Source organism: Eptatretus burgeri, chromosome 13, assembly GCF_056783735.1.
Source record: "Eptatretus burgeri isolate ZD-2024b chromosome 13, Ebu_testis_v1, whole genome shotgun sequence".
Taxonomy (NCBI): Eukaryota; Metazoa; Chordata; class Myxini; order Myxiniformes; family Myxinidae; genus Eptatretus; species Eptatretus burgeri.
The window spans coordinates 62,895,966-62,914,724 of NC_140973.1; the positions used below are offsets into that span (position 1 = coordinate 62,895,966).

Genomic DNA, 18,759 nt, shown 5'->3' on the forward strand with positions numbered 1-18,759 from the left:
AGAGAGAGAGAGAGAGAGAGAGAGAGAGAGAGAGAGAGAGAGAGAGAGAGAGAGAGAGAGAGAGAGAGAGAGAGAGAGAGAGAGAGAGAGAGAGAGAGAGAGAGAGAGAGAGAGAGAGAGAGAGAGAGAGAGAGAGAGAGAGAGAGAGAGAGAGAGAGAGAGAGAGAGAGAGAGAGAGAGAGAGAGAGAGAGAGAGAGTGTGTGTGTGTGTGTGTGTGTGTGTGTGTGTGTGTGTGTGTGTGTGTGTGTGTGTGTGTGTGTGTGTGTGTGTGTGTGTGTGTGTGTGTGTGTGTGTGTGTGTGTGTGTGTGTGTGTGTGTGTGTGGTGATGTGCGTTTTGCATTAGTGGGAGAATTTTGCATATTCTACTGGTATAAACACTGCGTGCAAATAGTCCAAGCTGCTCAAAAACTGACAACAAACCATTTGGGAAATCAGATTGGTCAAGCCTGTGGTTCTTACATATTCTCTCAGTTTTACATTCCGTTTGATTTGCACAAGTTGGAACATTTCATTGTTGCTCAAAAATCACTGCTAAAATGAATTGACTTTTCATATTAGAATATCTCCTTCCTTATTCCAAAATAAAGCATGCATGAAGAAATGTGTAAAAATGTAGGCACGTAAAAGAAAGAAAACCAACAGGCTGGAAATAAACAAGGTAAAGGTACTGAGCACACCACAATTGTGATGTAACTTGTATTAGTCAATGTAGAGAATCAACGTTCGATCAAACGTTTTGGTTCTGAAAAGAATTAAACCAGGATAAGGATCAAGTTGCCAGATGAACTAAAGGTCACAGTATTCTGCTAATAAGACAAAAATGGGTCACTCGGAGCCAGACCACAGCGACTCAAAGCACAATCGTATCCTTTTAGTTATCACTTATTTGCCTTTGACCAAAGCATTCAAAAACAATCTTCACATTAAAATGTCTCGTGAATTTTAAATGCTTCACAACATAATCCTGCATTCACTGGGACTGCAAAAACAGATGAACATAGGAAAGCATTCGAGTGTGCGTGAATGGTTCTGGTAGAAAATGCAAATATATATATATATATATATATATATATATATATATATATATATATATATATATATATATATGTATTAAACATTTCAAGAGTGCTGTTAATGTAAATCAAGCTTTCAACATCAGAATGTGCATTCTACATCGACAGCATCGTGGCATCATCATGACCTTCAAACTGATGTTCCTGGAAAAGTCAGGTTTATAATAAGACCTTTCACACTTTAAAGTTCAAATTTGGACAGACAGCATAACAACAATTAAGCAACAGAAACCTCATGTAAACTACCACAGTCTAAAACATCGAACTTCAAAAAAAATAAAGAACGAACAAATGACGTTAAAGATCCACAAAAACGTTTTCAATATCTCATTTGTTTTAAAATAATTAATTAAGCAATAAAATATGTGCCCTGTTGAAAAATAAATTCTGTGCCCCCCCCCCTCCCAACCCACTTCGCTGTTTCCCAAGAATGCACAACCTGCTACATCATCAGAGCAAATCAATCAACATCTTACCTGGAGAGTGTGCACTTTTGGCCTATGTTGACTTAAAAATAATTGGTGGTTGAATTCAGAAATCTGACATGCAAATCCTCTTCAAATTTCAAGTTCATGGGATGAAAATTGAGGACTTTAGAAATGCTACTTTTGTTGTTGACCTTTGGCCGATGTTAACCTTTTGGTCCATGTTGACCTCAAAAATAATTGGTTGGTTGAATTCAGTGAACTGATATGCAACTACTCTTCAAATTTAAAGTCGATCACATGAAAATTCACAATTTTATAAATATGACAAGATTGTTGCCCTCAGGCCAATGTTGACCTTTTGACCTCAAAAACAACAGGCTTCTTGCTCATGACGAACTCTACCATGTGGTGAAGTTTCATGAAGATTGGTTTAAAATTGTTACCTGGAGGTGATATACAGACAGACAGAGACACACAGAGACACAGAAACAGACAGACAGACAGACAGAGACAGACACAGAATGAAAAATCACTCATACAGAGATGCTTAACGAAACGGAACGGCACTCGTTAGAACATGTACCTTCGCCAGACTGAACAGTTTCCATTCTGTATGTCACTGACAGGTAGGATCTGAATCCAGAGCTGAACCAAAATCGAATCGGCTTGTTTCTGTCACCTAACCACCAGGTTTTGTCATAACTCGTTCACAACCTTTTGAGATATTATGCTAAATGTTGTTTTTAGCCCCACTTCTCGATGGTGAAGAATCAGTGAAAAATTAAATAATTCTCGTATCCAGATCTGGATTCAGATCTTCACCAAAATTGAATCAATTCTTCCTCGTGGCACTCCCAACCTGTCCACCAAGTTTCGTGTGAATCCATCCATAACCTTTTGAGATATTGCGCTATATATTGTTTTTGGCCCGATATCTCAATGAAGAATCACATTAAAAATTCTCAGATCCTGATCTGGATTCGGATCTTCACCAAAATTTAGCATTGCCATCCTTGGCCTTTCACTTACACACACGCACACACACAAAAAAAAAATTCAAAACGATTGCTTGAAAACTGTAACCAAAAATCGTGTGACAAACTCATGTGACAAACAAACAAAAAGACAAGCCGGTAGGCGACGAGGGATTCGCTAGGATCGAAGCGCTGCTGGATACCATGCTTTTCATTCTGACCGATCCATTCTGACCGATTTCATTGGAGGTGGTGTGTGGTCGTGGAATTGTTTTCAGTCAATAAATAAATAATTGGAGGTGGTGTGTGGGTCGTGGAATCGTTTTCGGTAAATAAATAAATAATTGAAGGTGGTGTGTGGGTCGTGGAATCGTTTTCGGTAAATAAATAAATAATTGGAGGTGGTGTGTGGATTGTGGAATTGTTTTCAGCAAATAAATAAATAATTGGAGGTGGTGTGTGGGCCGTGGAATCGTTTTCCATAAATAAATAAATAATTCAAGGTGTTGTGTGGGTCGTGGAATCGTTTTCGGTAAATAATAAATAATTGGAGGTGGTGTGTGGGTCGTGGAATTGTTTTCAGTAAATAAATAAATAATTGGAGGTGGTGTGTGGGTCGTGGAATCGTTTTCCGCAAATAAATAAATAATTCAAGGTGGTGTGTGGGTCGTGGAATTGTTTTCGATAAATAAAAAAATAATTGGAGGTGGTGTGTGGGTCATGGAATCGTTTTCAGAAAATAAATAATTGAAGATGGTGTGTGGATCGTGGAATCGTTTACGGAAAATAAATAAATAATTGGAGGTGGAGTGTGGGTCGTGGAATCGTTTTCGGGAAATAAATAAATAATTGGAGGTGGTGTGTGGATCGTGGAATCGTTTTCGGAAAATAAATAAATATTAGGAGGTGGTGTGTGGTCGTGGAATTGTTTTCAGTCAATAAATAAATAATTGGAGGTGGTGTGTGGGTCGTGGAATCGTTTTCCGTAAATAAATAAATAAATAATTCAAGGTGTTGTGTGGGTCGTGGAATCGTTTTCGGTAAATAATAATTGGAGGTGGTGTGTGGGTCGTGGAATTGTTTTCAGTCAACAAATAAATAATTGGAGGTGGTGTGTGGGTTGTGGAAAACGTTTTCCGCAAATAAATAAATAATTCAAGGTGGTGTGTGGGTCGTGGAATTGTTTTTGATAAATAAATAAATAATTGGAGGTGGTGTGTGGGTCGTGGATTTGTTTTCCGCAAATAAATAAATAATTCAGGGTGGTGTGTGGGTCGTGGAATTGTTTTCGGTAAATAATAAATAATTGGAGGTGGTGTGTGGGTCGTGGATTTGTTTTCCGCAAACAAATAAATAATTCAAGGTGGTGTGTGGGTCGTGGAATAGTTTTCGGTAAATAATAAATAACACTGAACAACAAATTTCAAAAAATTTTTTTTACTGGAGATGTGTAAAGTGATTAAGACTAATTTGGGTACGCTGATTTCAAAAATCATAACCGTTTTGCTGTATCACGTCAGGATTTTCAGGAACAGAAATATTCCCATTGCCTGGAAGTCAGGATTTCAATGAAATTTACATATGTCTTTAACATGTCTATTTCGTACAATTGTTGTTAACTTGTGTTATATTTCTTTCTTTCAGATAAAGATGAGTAGGCGTTCCTGTACCAATCATCCTGACAACTTCTGTTATGTCTGTGGTCGGTATACCAAAAAAGATCAACAGCGAAGTATATCTACAGCAGTGAAAATGAAGGCCGCCTACTTTCACTACTTCGGGTATAAGGTGGGGGACCAAGAACAGAGCTGGGCACCACACATCTGCTGCACAAGCTGTCACACAACCTTGACTCAGTGGTTGGTGGGCAAGCGCGCGAGCATGCCATTTGCGGTGCCCATGATATGGCGTGAGCCGCAGAATCATCATGATGATTGTTATTTCTGCTGCACAAGCATCGCCGGCTTCAACAAGAAGAATAAAGGTCACATCAAGTACGCTGACTGCGTCTCTGCTCGTAAACCTGTGCCTCATGATGACGAGAACCCCGTGGGTCGTGGAATTGTTTTCGATAAATAAAAAAATAATTGGAGGTGGTGTGTGGGTCGTGGAATCGTTTTCCGCAAACAAATAAATAATTCAAGGTGGTGTGTGGGTCATGGAATTGTTTTCGATAAATAAAAAAATAATTGGAGGTGGTGTGTGGGTCGTGGAATCGTTTTCCGCAAACAAATAAATAATTCAAGGTGGTGTGTGGGTCATGGAATTGTTTTCGATAAATAAAAAAATAATTGGAGGTGGTGTGTGGGTCGTGGAATCGTTTTCTGCAAATAAATAAATAATTCAAGGTAGTGTGTGGGTCGTTGAATCATTTTTGGTAAATGATAAATAATTGGAGGTGGTGTGCAAGTCATGGAATCTTTTCCGCAAATAAATAAGTAATTCAAGGTGGTGTGTGGGTCGTGGAATTGTTTTCGATAAATAAATAAATATTTGGAGGTGGTGTGTGGGTCATGGAATTGTTCAGTCAATAAATAAATAATTGGAGGTGGTGTGTGGGTCGTGGAATCGTTTTCGGTAAATAAATAATTGGAGGTGGTGTGTGGATTGTGGAATTGTTTTCAGCAAATAAATAAATAATTGGAGGTGGTGTGTGGGCCGTGGAATCGTTTTCGGTAAATAATAAATAATTGGAGGTGGTGTGTGGGTCGTGGAATTGTTTTCAGTAAATAAATAATTGGAGGTGGTGTGTGGGTCGTGGAAGCGTTTTCCACAAATAAATAAATAATTCAAGGTGGTGTGTGGGTCGTGGAATTGTTTTCGATAAATAAATAAATAATTGGAGGTGGTGTGTGGGTCGTGGAATCGTTTTCCGCAAATAAATAAATAAATAATTCAAGGTGGTGTGTGGGTCGTGGAATCGTTTTTGGTAAATATTAAATAATTGGAGGTGGTGTGTGGGTCGTGGATTTGTTTTCAGTAAATAAATAAATAATTGGAGGTGGTGTGTGGGTCGTGGAATCGTTTTCCGCAAATAAATAAATAATTCAAGGTGGTGTGTGGGTCGTGGAATAGTTTTCGGTAAATAATGAATAATTGGAGGTGGTGTGTGGGTCGTGGAATCGTGTTCCACAAATAAATAAATAATTCGAGGTGGTGTGTGGGTCATGGAATTGTTTTCGCTAAATAAATAAATAATTGGAGGTGGTGTGTGGGTCGTGGGATCGTTTTCTGCAAATAAATAAATAATTCAAGGTGGTGTGTGGGTCGTGGAATCGTTTTTGGTAAATAATAAATAATTGGAGGTGGTGTGCAAGTCGTGGAATCGTTTTCCGCAAATAAATAAATAATTCAAGGTGGTGTGTGGGTCGTGGAATTGTTTTTGGTAAATAATAAATAATTGGAGGTGGTGTGCAAGTCGTGGAATCGTTTTCCGCAAATAAATAAATAATTCAAGGTGGTGTGTGGGTCGTGGAATTGTTTTCGATAAATAAATAAATATTTGGAGGTGGTGTGTGGGTCATGGAATTGTTCAGTCAATAAATAAATAATTGGAGGTGGTGTGTGGGTCGTGGAATCGTTTTCAGAAAATAAATAAATAATTGAAGGTGGTGTGTGGGTGGTGGAATCGTTTTCGGTAAATAAATAAATAATTGGAGGTGGTGTGTGGATCGTGGAATTGTTTTCAGTAAATAAATAAATAATTGGAGGTGGTGTGTGGATCGTGGAATCGTTTTCGGTAAATAAATAAACATTATATTATCAGAAATCCACAAAGACAGAAATGCCGGTGATTCCATTTATTTTGGAACCTTTTCACTTTGGTCAATAACGTTTGGATCGAGGAGAGATCGAAGGTGGAACGACGGTGTAGTTCCTTACAAACACTGTATACACACCTGAAATGACGGCAAATAGACACCCGATTTTTGAAGGACTACCATTTGAAAAATAAAACCTCAATCAAAAATCGGCTCGAGTAAAATTTTCTAAATATCTCGAAGTGTTTTATTCCGAAGTCTCGTTTCTCTACATTCAAAACTGAAGGACAAGTATTGAAAATACTGTACGCGGTTTTTCGGCCACTGCACAGCAACGGGTGGTTGCTAGGCAACGAAATTCAAACGCGCACATTCCCAGACTATATGGCAACTGTTGGCAAAGTTTCATCGAAATCGGTTTGCTGGTTCGTGCTATGGAGCCTCACGTTGCAGACACACACACACACACACACACACACACACACACACACACACACACACACACACACACACACACACACACACACACACACACAGCCAGAAAACCCGACAATAAGGGATATGTCATATATAGCGAATCCAACAGACAAATGCAATAGACAAACGGACTTGGCAAAAAAAAAAAAATTCAAATTTTTCGCCAAGTAAACACTGCAGACCAACATGCTTGGCAAAAAAAAAAAAATTCAATTTTTTTTTTCTGCATAAATCAGAAAGTTTTAAAACAGCAAAAAATTTTTTTTGCCAAGTCACAAAAGTCGACCGACAGAAATTCTTGAAAAATCTGATTTTACAAGCAACCAAACAAATGGACAAAGAGGCAGGTGAAAACAACCTCCGTCCACCTTTGGTGGTGGAGGTTATAAGGACCTCAGATCAATTCAAACAGAAGAAACATTTCCCAACAATGCTGAAGGTTTTATATACACTTGTAAAATACACAATTTTATCACTAACATCTGACGCAATGACCTCCCCCACTCCACACCCCTAATCTCGCTACCCTTGATTCCCAACTGCTGCTGATTAATTTTACCCAAAAGCATTTGCCAGAAACGCAATATAATTGCAAACGCAAATGTCAGCCTCGATGACATTGCACGCCAGGCATCTCACAATGGATCTCCAGCCACAGGACATCGGCCTTCCAAATCTGACTCATTTTTGAAAACTATTCCCAAGTTTATATCCTCAAACCTCGCTGAAGAACACCCAACAGAGGAAGTAAATAATAAAGAATATAGAAAAAGAAAAATAATAAAGAAATTAAAAAAAAATCCTGCACAAAAGAAAGTAAATAACTCCTTTATCGACCCTCCATGAAGCATGACCTCACATGATTTTGTCACCCTTGCTCGCCTAATGGTTTGCTGAGCATGACAATTATGGTATCCGTATGTCATGGCCTTCTCTCTCAATCACCAGATCTGAACCCAATCATTTATGGAATATTCTGGAATGACGCCTGAGATGGCCTTTTCTACTTCCATTACACAGGTGTGAGTTGATTGCCTTTCTCGTTGAAGAATGGTGCCGCATCCCTCTTGCAAAAATCCAGATGCCGGTGGACTCCATGCCATGGGGCATACAGGTCATATTTGTCACATGTGGTGGTCCAATGTCCTAATAATGACTTTGCATTGGTATTTCCATCTTCAGTCAGGTCAAGCCAGATGAGATCTGTGACTTGCTACAGGTACCATGCAAGTCTGGACGAACCAGTTTCATGGTTGAGTTGTTGGCGACTAAACCGAATCCCTCATCAGGTTTCCTGGTGAGGAGGGTGTATGAATATGGACACCCAGCAAGATTAAAAACAAAACCAGTCAAACAGTAGAGGAGCTACTTGTGAGCCAACGGCCATCCATATCTGGTGCCCAGCTGTGTCTGTTGACGTCATCCTGCAGTTGGATTACTTTTCCCAGGAGGTTTCCACCATAAAACACTTCATTCTGCGAAACCCATAAATGCGAAGAAAACTGAAAATCCACTCCATGGGAGTACATCCTGTGCTGCTGTCCTTCACAGCGTGACGGGATTGACGGAATGACGCTCACCGGATGACAGGATTGGGGCAAAGCCTCCGAGACCCCCAATTTTGATGATAGGAGGGAAACCACGGGGTAACATTCCTGGGTCAGATTGCGGCAGAGTGTGTCGGAGTAGTGCTGAGGTGTCATCCACCAGACGGCGGACTCCTTGGGTTAACCGAAGGCGGTCCCTTCAGGTGGGTGCCTGGAATGTCCCATCGCAAAGAGAGTATGATCACCTGTCTCTGTTATCATCTGACCTCCAGCGTTTGAACATCGATATTACAGCACTCTGATGTTCGGACACCGGTTAGTGGTGAGATCATGGCGGGTGGTTACACCTCCTACTGAGCTCATCGCTCTGATGGTTACCGTGCGCCAAAGGAGTTGCTGTAGCTGTGTCCCATAAGCTGACGCCCTTGATTATCAAGATAACCACCGGTCAACAAGCACATGAGACTGAGGATTCGTCATTCCTTGGGTGTCGTTTCCTTGGTCTCTGTATATGCTCTGATTGAGGTGATTGACCTCACCGTGAAGGACGCATTTTATGCCGCGCATGAGTCTGGTTTTTCAGTGCCTCAGGTGAGATACTCCTCTAGTCTTGGGGAATTTCAATGCATCAACTGGCACTGATAGGGATGGTTATAAGACAGATGTTGGTCCCCATGGGTCTTGAACTGTGAACTAGAAGAGCACCAAGTTCCTTGACTTTGCAAGAAGTCATGGACTTAGGGTGGCTGGTTCATGATTTCAGCACCCACAGGCTCATCGCTCAACTTGGTATTCCTATGCTGATGATATGAGAAAGGAGAATGACCATGTGCTCGTTGATGGTTGCTGGAGGATGATTCAGAACTGCAGGGTCCACCAGCATGCTCAGATATCAATACTGACTGGCCACAGGCTATTTGTAGCAACTCTGAATCAAGCAGGTTGATCAGCATCTCAAGGAGATAGGGACGAGCCAGGCATCTGCCTGGGGATGGCCAGACGGAGGCCCCTGGAGTGCCGGCGGAAAGTGGATGCAGCGACGCACTGCTCTGGGCATGCTCCCATACCTGACCTGACCTGAAGTTGCAGCTTAAATCCATGAGAATGGTACCATCCCAGCCTCAGCTGGATGTTGGCAAGCTCAAGAATGAGAGTGTAGCTGAGTAGTTTGCGAAAAGGCTGAGTGGGGATTTGGGGGATCTGGGTGCTTTAAGGAATCCTGAAGAGTTGTGGAGTGCCTTCAAGACTACCATCCTTGATGTTGCCGGTGGATGTCTTGGAACTCACCATGGGGTGAAGAAGAACTTTGTCTCTCAAGGGACACTGGATACCATTGACCAGAGTCGCAGGGCAAGGCTTAATGACAGAGCTGAGCTGTTCAGGGAGTTGAGGCGTAAAACTGGACGTGTGCTGAGGGCGGACAAGGAGGCTGATGTGGGAGGAATCTGTGAAGGGGTAGAGCATCACCTATGGCCAAGTGATTCTCATACTGCTTTGAGGAATTTATGCATTGCATTCCTTATAGCCCGTTCCGAAGTGTACTGCAGTTAGAGCGGAGGGTGGTGGGCTCTTGATAAAGGAGTGAAGTGAAAGTGACGGCCCGCTGGGCCGGTTACTTTGAGCAGCTGTACCAGGCTGAAATATACCTGGTGTTGGCTTTATAGTTAAGGTGGTGGGCTTGGGATTCTCAGGTCCTCAGTTTAAATCCTGCTTGGCTGTTGAATTAACGCCAGATGGGGTTGACTCAGCCTGTGTCCAATAAACTAACTCCCTTGATAATTGAGATAACCACCGGTCAACAAGCATATGAGACTGAGGATTCGTCATTCGGCCCGTTGGCAGTCCACCCACCATGATGTAACCACCTGCCATTCAGGCAGTCTTCTGGGCCCTGTTCTTTTTCTGGTTTTCATCAATGAACTCTCTGACTCTAGAAAATCCTCTTTATCTCTTTGCTGATGAAAGCCAGTTGCCGACTGGGCATCCTCCGTTGCGCAAAGACCTTCCTTGGCACACCTGAGCTCCTGACCACATACAATGCTTTTGTCCGCAGCCTGATGGAGTACTGCTCTCCCCTCTGGGCTGGTGCTCCCGCCTCTCATCTTTCTCGGCTTCACGCCATGGAAACCAAGGCACTTCAGATCATTGGTATCTCCCATGATGAGACTGAGTCTTTGGGTCTCTCACTCTCACTGCAGGCAGGTCGGTGGACTTTCTGTCTTCTCCCGTCTCCTCTCTGGCCTCACCCCCCTTGCTCTGTCTGATATATGTCCCCCCTCCACCCCCCCCACATTTCTACATGGCGCTCAAGGTCCGCCAGCAACTCCCTTCTGGTAAAACTACCAAAAAATCAAGAATCACTGCTCACCTTCACTCTTTCATTCCTCCATTTTCCTGCCTTTGGAGCAAACTCACACCCACTCTTCCCACCAGGTCTTAAAAACAGCTGTTCACCACCATCTCATATCTTCCCTGATCCAAAACCACAATCTTTTCTACCCCTGCTAATCCACCCCAAACCCACCTCCTTCAAATTCCCTGCTTTCCTTCCTGAAAGTCCCTGTGGTGTCCATTTTGTTTACCCTGTGTACCCCACCTCATCTGTCTCCCTTCCACAGATCTCCTTATGTCTCTGTTCCCCACTGGGTTTTTTTTCCTTCCCTCTCCCACCCCTCTTGTCTCCTGCTCCCCTGATTGTACGTTTCTGTGTGCAAGCTCTCACTGGAGCCTCGACAATGTATACCAAAATAAAAAATAAAAAAGATTGTCATCCTCCTGAGGTTGGCAAAATGAGTACCAGCTTGCTGGGATGATTGAGCCATTCGAGTATCCTGCGTCGGAGTGGCGACCTGTCCAGGATTGTGCCCAATAGCCCAAAAGACTGCTTCAGCAGCACTGACGCTCTGTACAGAGTATGGTCCCAATGGATTTGGATTTGCATACGAGGCTAACCCACCAGCTGTTGAGTTGGTTGCCAACGGGGTTACTATTCCTATTGCTGACCCTCCAATCAAATGTGAACCACCATCATTTGTGGAAACACAACCACAGGCTGCGGTGAACCGGTTGAAAGTGGGTAAAGCCCCAGGGATCTGTGGCATTCATGCTGAACTTCTCAAGGCTGGTGGAAATACTGTACTCATGTCGTTGCATGCAGTACTGTGCTCTGTTTGGAAAACAAGCAGAATCGCAACTGACTGGAAGAGGGGCCTTGTTGACAATCTCTGGCAAGGGAAAAGGGTAATCGCCAGGACTGCAACAACTACCGAGGAGTGACGCTGCTCTCAGTGCCAGGCAAGGTCTTTGCTCAGATAATTCTTGAAAGGATTCGCCACCACCCACTTGAGCACCAGTGCCCGGAGCAGTCAGGCTTTACACCAAAGAGGTTAACGATTGACCATATCTTTGCTCTTCGGGTCCTCACCAAATTCAGAAGAACGTTTCGGCAGGGGCTGCTGGCACTGTGTTGATCTCTGCAAAGCGTTCGATTCAGTGAATCTGGATGCCCTCTGGACAATTCTCGGTCTTCGTGGGGTGCCACCAAAACTGAGCAATCTGATGTCTGAACTGTACTATGGTAATGAGAGTGCTGTGAGGTGTGGTAGTTCCATCTCTGACTTATTTCCAGTCGTGACTGGAGATCGTCAGGGATGTGTCCTGGCCACCACACTTTTCAGTGCTTGTATAGACTGGATTCTGGGGAGCATGTCTGACAGATAAAGCTGCGGTGCATCATTTAGGAATGCAAAATCTCTGACCTTGATTTTGCAGACAATGCAGTCATCTTTGCGGAGACTCTGGGTAACCTTGTGGGGGCCCTCAAAGTGCTGAATGAGGAATCAAAGTTGCTGGGATTATGGGTTTCTCCTTGGTCAAAACTAAGATACAGGCTTTCAATGACATTTTGGATGCTATTATCTTGTCTGTATCTGTTTGCGGTGAGGATGTTAAGGGCACGGAGAGATTCACTTCCTCTGAAAGTGATATTTAAGTCTCCACTGGCTGAGCCAGAGGTCAATAGATGTCTGGGTCGGGCCTGGGAAGTCATGGATTCACTGGACCTTGTTGTACTGGTGGAAAGTGTACGCAGTGACGCGCTGCTCCCGCGCATGCTCACATACCTGACCTGACCTTTCCATTTTTGTGTTCACTTCCTGCACATGCCATGGCCTCGACTATTGCCTCGTATCACGCGACCCTCATTCCATGTGTGGCTTTCCAGAAACCTGCACATGGCCCCGACATAGGAGCTGGAAAATCAAGCTGTGTGATGCTTGAAAACTTGCATTGTTCGCGTTCAGTGCTGACACGGGATTAGGCTGGTAGATGAGCAGTTTGGACAGAAAAAAATAAAATTTTCCATATTTTGAAAAAGGGACAAAAATAATAAGAGGGAAACAAATGGAGTGGAAAGGTTCGACCTCAAGTGATGAATAAGTTGTTGACAGAAATTCTTTCTTCTGACCAAACCAAACCCTCTCGTGCATTTCCTAAGTGTTTATAATGTCTTCAAAGCCAAAAAAGGTGAATCTGCTACGATAACATTCATCAAAGGTAAGCTATTAAACAACTAAAACAAAGCAAAAGTAAGTACTTTCCACCACCGACATGATAACCCTCCACCAACAACCACCCTCATACCTTTCATCCTCTCCTTAATGCTGCAGCTGCCATGAGCCTTTCTTAACTCAGCCTCCATGGTTAAGCCTCCAATATCAGCTTTGAGACACAATTTCTGCACCATGCCCACAGCGAACACCAGAAAGGTTACATGTGGAGCCTCACAGGATGTAGAGCCCATTCGTCGATGACTCGTTGTCCTGGTCGGACTTTTGGAAGGATCTCCGCTGGCATTTATCTCATCTGTAAACTCCACCGTGCATATGGGCTGCTGTGGTAGGCTGCCCATGGCACCTCGGTCTAAAATTGGGATTTCCAGATCAATTCAGAGTTAAAACACCATGGGAGTAACGTCTCACGAATCTCCAAATCCAGCAAGGTACTTAAAAAAACCAAATTAAAAAACCTACTGTCCGGCACCGCCTGAACGGTGTTGTCCTGTCGTGGCCGCAGCACTGCTTCCGTGGGAAGCATCTGAGTGGTTCGCTGAAGAACTCTAGCAGGATGCGAGATGAGGGAGTAGAAATTAAGTAACTTGTACATGTCCTGCCAGCACTCTGCAGAAGGTTCACTCTGTTCTGACATGGACACAGAATCAGAGTCTGTGACCGGTTCGAGACCACCATCACACGAGTCCTTGCGTGCCGTTCGTGATGACTTGCGCTCTGACCGAACGAGCCGCCCACCACGGTGCACCCCGATGCTCCCAATATTCTGGGTCTGGGTGACGAATAATAACAACAATAATGGCAATAACAAAAATAATAACAACTAGAACTTCCGCTTACAACTGTGAGCAGTTATGCTGGGTACAAAACGACGCCCATTACAATGACTATGCCATCCAATGACAATACCATCCCACACTGTCCGTTCCAATGATGATGCCATCCCATGCTGTCCATTCAAATGACCATGTCATCCTATGTCATTTTTATCAAACTATATTTCTCATGACGAGTCGATCCCAAGAACTGCCACTTATAACTGTGAGCAATCATTTATACGTGGGCACGAACAAAACTGCGAGCAATGAGGAATAAAGTTTGATAAGTATGACATCATAGCCCACGTGGTTTGGCGGCCATATTGGATGGAAGGAAAACATTCAAAATATTTTTCTCTGAAATCACTTTACTGATTGATGTGAAACTTCAAATATATCACTGACTTCCCATGGTTTGATAATGTAGTCATCAGTCACATGGTTTGGCAGCCATGTTGGATAGAATGATAACCTTAACACATATATATATATATATATATATATATATATATATATATATATATATATATATATATATATATATATATATATATATATACATGTACATATTGTTGCGGAAATGGCCCGAAGTGTGTTATTAAAAATAGGATTATCCCAGATCCCCCATTAAATGCATGTTTAGCCAGGTTGTTCGGTAAATGGACGCTACATGTGTGTCGGGAGGTGTAAGAGGCTGTCCATCGTTGGTACATTGGTGGTGGACCGAGAAGTTCTTCCTCTTCCTTTCTCTCTCTGGACAATAGTCCCCGCCCAGTGCTGAGAGGGGGAGTGGCCTTGAGGAAGAAGTAAAACTGCAGTCGGTTTTGAGGCGAGCGAGTGAAGGAAAAGATTGCAGGAGTGCCGGGAAGACGGTGGTGAAACTGAAGGCCCAGTCACACCTTGACGTTTTAGCCAGCTTATGCCGATTTTTGGAAAATTTGTCTAAAACGCTGGTACACGTCGAATACGTTATGTGTAAGTTTTGATAACATTGAGAGCACACTGAAAAACACTGCCATACGTCGTTGTATGCTGGCTTTAAACGTTGTACTTTTCGGTTGTCCTCAAATTTTCCATGCTTGAAATTTTAAGACTTATGCCACTGTATGACTCACATGTTCCGCATAATGCTGGCCATTAGTTGTAGGCATGTCACGCGATCGTTGACACACGTTACTTGTGAGTTACTCATAAGTCGAAACACGTCGAGGTAATGTTTAGCGTACCCAAAACTTATTTCCAACCTATGAGTTACGTGTTGTACTCAAGTTACGCGATCGGTGACACACAGACACACGTTACTTGTAAGGTGCTCATAAGTCGAAACAAATCAAGGTAATGGTTAGCGTCAGTGTTCCAGACTCCTTGGTTTTTTTTTTGTTTGTTTGTTTTTTTCTTCCTTCCTTCGGTATGATGGTGATTTTGACACTTCGATTTCTAGTGCGGTTATAATATAATATAATTAATAGGCTGCTGCTCAACGATTTAAATCATAACCGCACTGTACACTGAACACCGTCATCCCGAAGAAAAAAAAAAACCGGGAGTCTGGAACACTGACGCTAACCATTACCTTGACGTGTTTCGACTTATGAGTACCTTACAAGTAACGTGTGTCTGTGTGTCAACGATCGCGTATCGTGCGTACAACTTATTCCCATCGCATGCGGAGCGTGTGTCATACGGCAAGTACGTCGTAAAATTTTCAACATGTTCAAAATTACAAGACGTACTCCACTTACTACGACGTATGATTGCGTACTTTAGCGTTCTATTCACGTATACCAAACTTACCCATACCGTATTCGACGTGCGCCAGCGTTTTAGACGCATTTTTCAGAGGTCGGCATATGCTGGCAAGATCGCCAAGGTGTGACTGCGATGTTGACACTTCCATTTCTGCGGCGGTTATGATTTGAATCGATGTGCGGCAGCCTTTTCATAACCTACGCCACGTCATCGTCGGCGATGCGTGCAGCGCGCTATGCATAAGTTAGACTATCGTTGGGCATAGGTTGTGAAGGCCGACAACAGGTTCAGCATTCGTTGGCATAAGTTATCCATAACACAACGAAACGTTCTGTGTCCGTTACTAATACGTTATGCATAAGACCAAGTCGTTATGAATATGTCCGAATCTTGAAAAAAAAAACATCAAAAGTTCAACGTAAGCCAGCGTTTTACATACATTTTAATACGTTGCCATTGCTGGCTAAAACGTCAAGGTGTGACTGGGCCTTGAGCGCCGGAGTGGCGCGATCGGCTGAATAGGGCTGGCTGTGTGCAAGTCAGCAGTCGGCTTTGAGGTGAGCAAGGGCCGAAAAGGAGAAGTGAAACTGAAGTAAAACTGCAGTCTGTTTTGAGGCGAGCGAGTGAAGGAAAAGACTGCAGGAGCGCCGACGATCGGCAGTGGTGAAACTGAGCTCCGGGGTGGCGCGATGGGTTTTTCGTCAGGAGCAGTCGGCTGGGAGGCGAGCAGTCGCCAGGAAGGCAAGCGGTGCCGGGAGAGCGCCAAGGTGGGGCGCGATCGGGCTTCGAGGCGAACAAGCAAAGGAAAGGCAGTGTGAATCTGCCGGGAGAGAAGCTGAACCTGAGCGCGACGAGTCTGCGATCGGCAGTGGTGAACTGAGCGCCGAGGTGGGGTGCGATCGGCTTTCATGAGGAGCACATCGACAGGTTCATGCGGAGTCCAGTGACAGAGCCTCTGACTGTCCCGACTCACCTCACGGCTTGACGACGTCTTGAAATCCCATGGACCCAGCCCCTGCGGAGCCCAACACCTTGATTTGGCCTGGTCTGGTGAACAGGCCAGGCCTAGACTTGTATACTGGACCTTGGGAGAAACCAGCTGAAACCCACCATCAATCTTTCGCTCTGGTGCAGTCGACCTCACGGGGTCAGAGCACGCCGAGGCTGTGTGCGTGAGGGCGGCGACACATGGACGAGCGCCATTTTGCCACGCGGCGTTTTTCAGCTTGGGTGCTCGAATCCGTAGACATCGGCTTGTCACGAGCCACATTCGTGCCTTTGACACTTTCCTCTCGTCCATGAAACATCACCAAGTAGTCTGTGGCTTGTCTGCATGCTGTCCATGTCTTGTCTGCATGTCGTTTAAGGTTTATCTCGTTAGAGTTCCCTTCGAAACCAGTAATCCGTAGTTCCCTAGTTAAGAACGGGTTCTAGATCAATTATAATTGTCGTGAATGCTTTGCTTGTGTCGTGTTCCCCGATGTCCCCAATAAATCTGGCTGATTCGTATGAAGTTGCCGCTTTGAATTAATTTGTGCCGCGCCGAGGAATGATCCGCTCGATTTGGATATAAAAACCAAAATGGTTACAGACTGGCAGAATTAGCTCGGTATCTGACAAAACCAGTCTGTAACCAGGGTCTATTTCCCCAACCGGTAAGGTCCAGGGGTACGTTGGTATCGCGATTCAAGACGCGTGACCAGAGGCCTGTGCCGAACCAGCCGGCGTTATAACCCCGGAGATGGCAGTGGTTAGGGTGGCGCCAAATCTGTAACATTTGGCTGTCGAGAGTAGGGTGCGAAAACCCAAACTGGTTACGGACAGTGATTGATGCCATCTTCCGAATCCCCCCCCCCACCCCCGTATCCTCAACTATATGTGTGTATATATGTATATATATATATATATATATATATATATGTATATATATACATATATATATATATATATATATATATATACATATATATACATATATACATATATATATATACATATATACATATATATACATATATATATATACATATATATACATATATATACATATATATATATACATATATATACATATATATATATATATATATATATATATATATATATATATATATATATATATATACACACACATATACACATATATAGTTGCACCAACCTCTGGAGGAGGATTTCAAAAGAAGAAAAAAAAGCATGCCAATCAACATCGAATGCAGACGTTGTGAAGCAGTTGAAACAAGTCATGTATTCAGAATGAACAAAAGGAGAAGAAAGGAAAGTTGTGCTTGACAGAAAGTTAGTCAATTTGAAGCCACTCTCACAGAATTATATTGATGGTGCTATTGTACACAGTCTGTCTTCCAAACAACTTAGTGCAAGATAGTAACGTGCGGAGACACGAAACCTGTTTCAACAGCAGATCCCAGGCCAATTGACTTTGTATTGTGTCTCAAAAGTGTCCTTTCACAAATAGAAACAACAGAAGATACGAAGCATGCCATCTGACGACGTGCATCTTGACTTCACACCTCACATAAGCCTTGTCAAATTCAAATTCAAAAAGAAGCCGATGCCATCTGAACCCCGAAGGCAGATTCAAGTATTGTCATTTTGCCAGCTGATACGAGACAGAGCTACTGTTGTTCAGAATAATCCCAGAAAGTGAACCAACTTCTGAAGGACGAAGAGGCTTACGTTGTGCTGCAGTCAGACCTGATGAAAACTTTCACGGGAAAGATCAGTGGAATGCTTACCAAGTTGAAGTGTCTGATAGCAATAACAGTTGGTGACTGGCAACAGATGAAGCCAACCGATGCAGTGATGGCACAACTCTAAGGTAAACCAAAAATGAATAACAAGCCAAGCATCCCTTTGATATGTGGGAGCTTACAAAACTATGAGCCATGAGGAATAAAGTTTGATAAGTATGACATCATAGTTTACATGGTTTGGTAGCCATATTGGATTGAAGGAAAACATTTTAAACATTTTTCTCCAAAACCACTTCACCGATTGTTGCAAAACTTCAAATACATCATCCACTAGCACGACTTCAAATACACTATAAATGGGTTTTAAAAAAAGGTTTGATAATGATTTCATCGGTTATATGATTTGGCAGCCTCAAAAAAAATTCCTTCTCTTAAACGGCTTAATCAATCGATGTAAAACTTTGTAAAACCACATCACTGATTGTTTTTCAAAAAAAAAAAAAAATGGCTGCCATACCACATCACCAATGACATCATCAATTTAATTCTCTCAACAAATTTCTGAGTAGATCAACCTCAAAAATTATCATATTGATCAGATGAGGAATTCAACCAATTAAGTTGTGAGGTCATATTTAGGGCACCGATGAT

At 43.0% G+C, this 18,759-nt stretch overlaps 1 protein-coding gene across 7 annotated transcripts in view; it reads right to left on the reverse strand.

Moving 5' to 3' along the window:
- Nucleotides 1-18,759, reverse strand: part of BLTP1 (bridge-like lipid transfer protein family member 1) — a 357,046-nt gene that overhangs the window by 150,178 nt on the left and 188,109 nt on the right. For all 7 annotated transcript variants that reach the window (XM_085852760.1, XM_085852755.1, XM_085852759.1 and 4 more), the window contains 2 exons: nucleotides 13,293-13,602; nucleotides 12,904-13,182 (listed from right to left, as the gene is read on the reverse strand). In XM_085852760.1, the coding sequence (XP_085708886.1) occupies nucleotides 12,904-13,182; nucleotides 13,293-13,602 (589 nt within the window). The remainder of the gene's footprint in view (nucleotides 1-12,903; nucleotides 13,183-13,292; nucleotides 13,603-18,759) is intronic.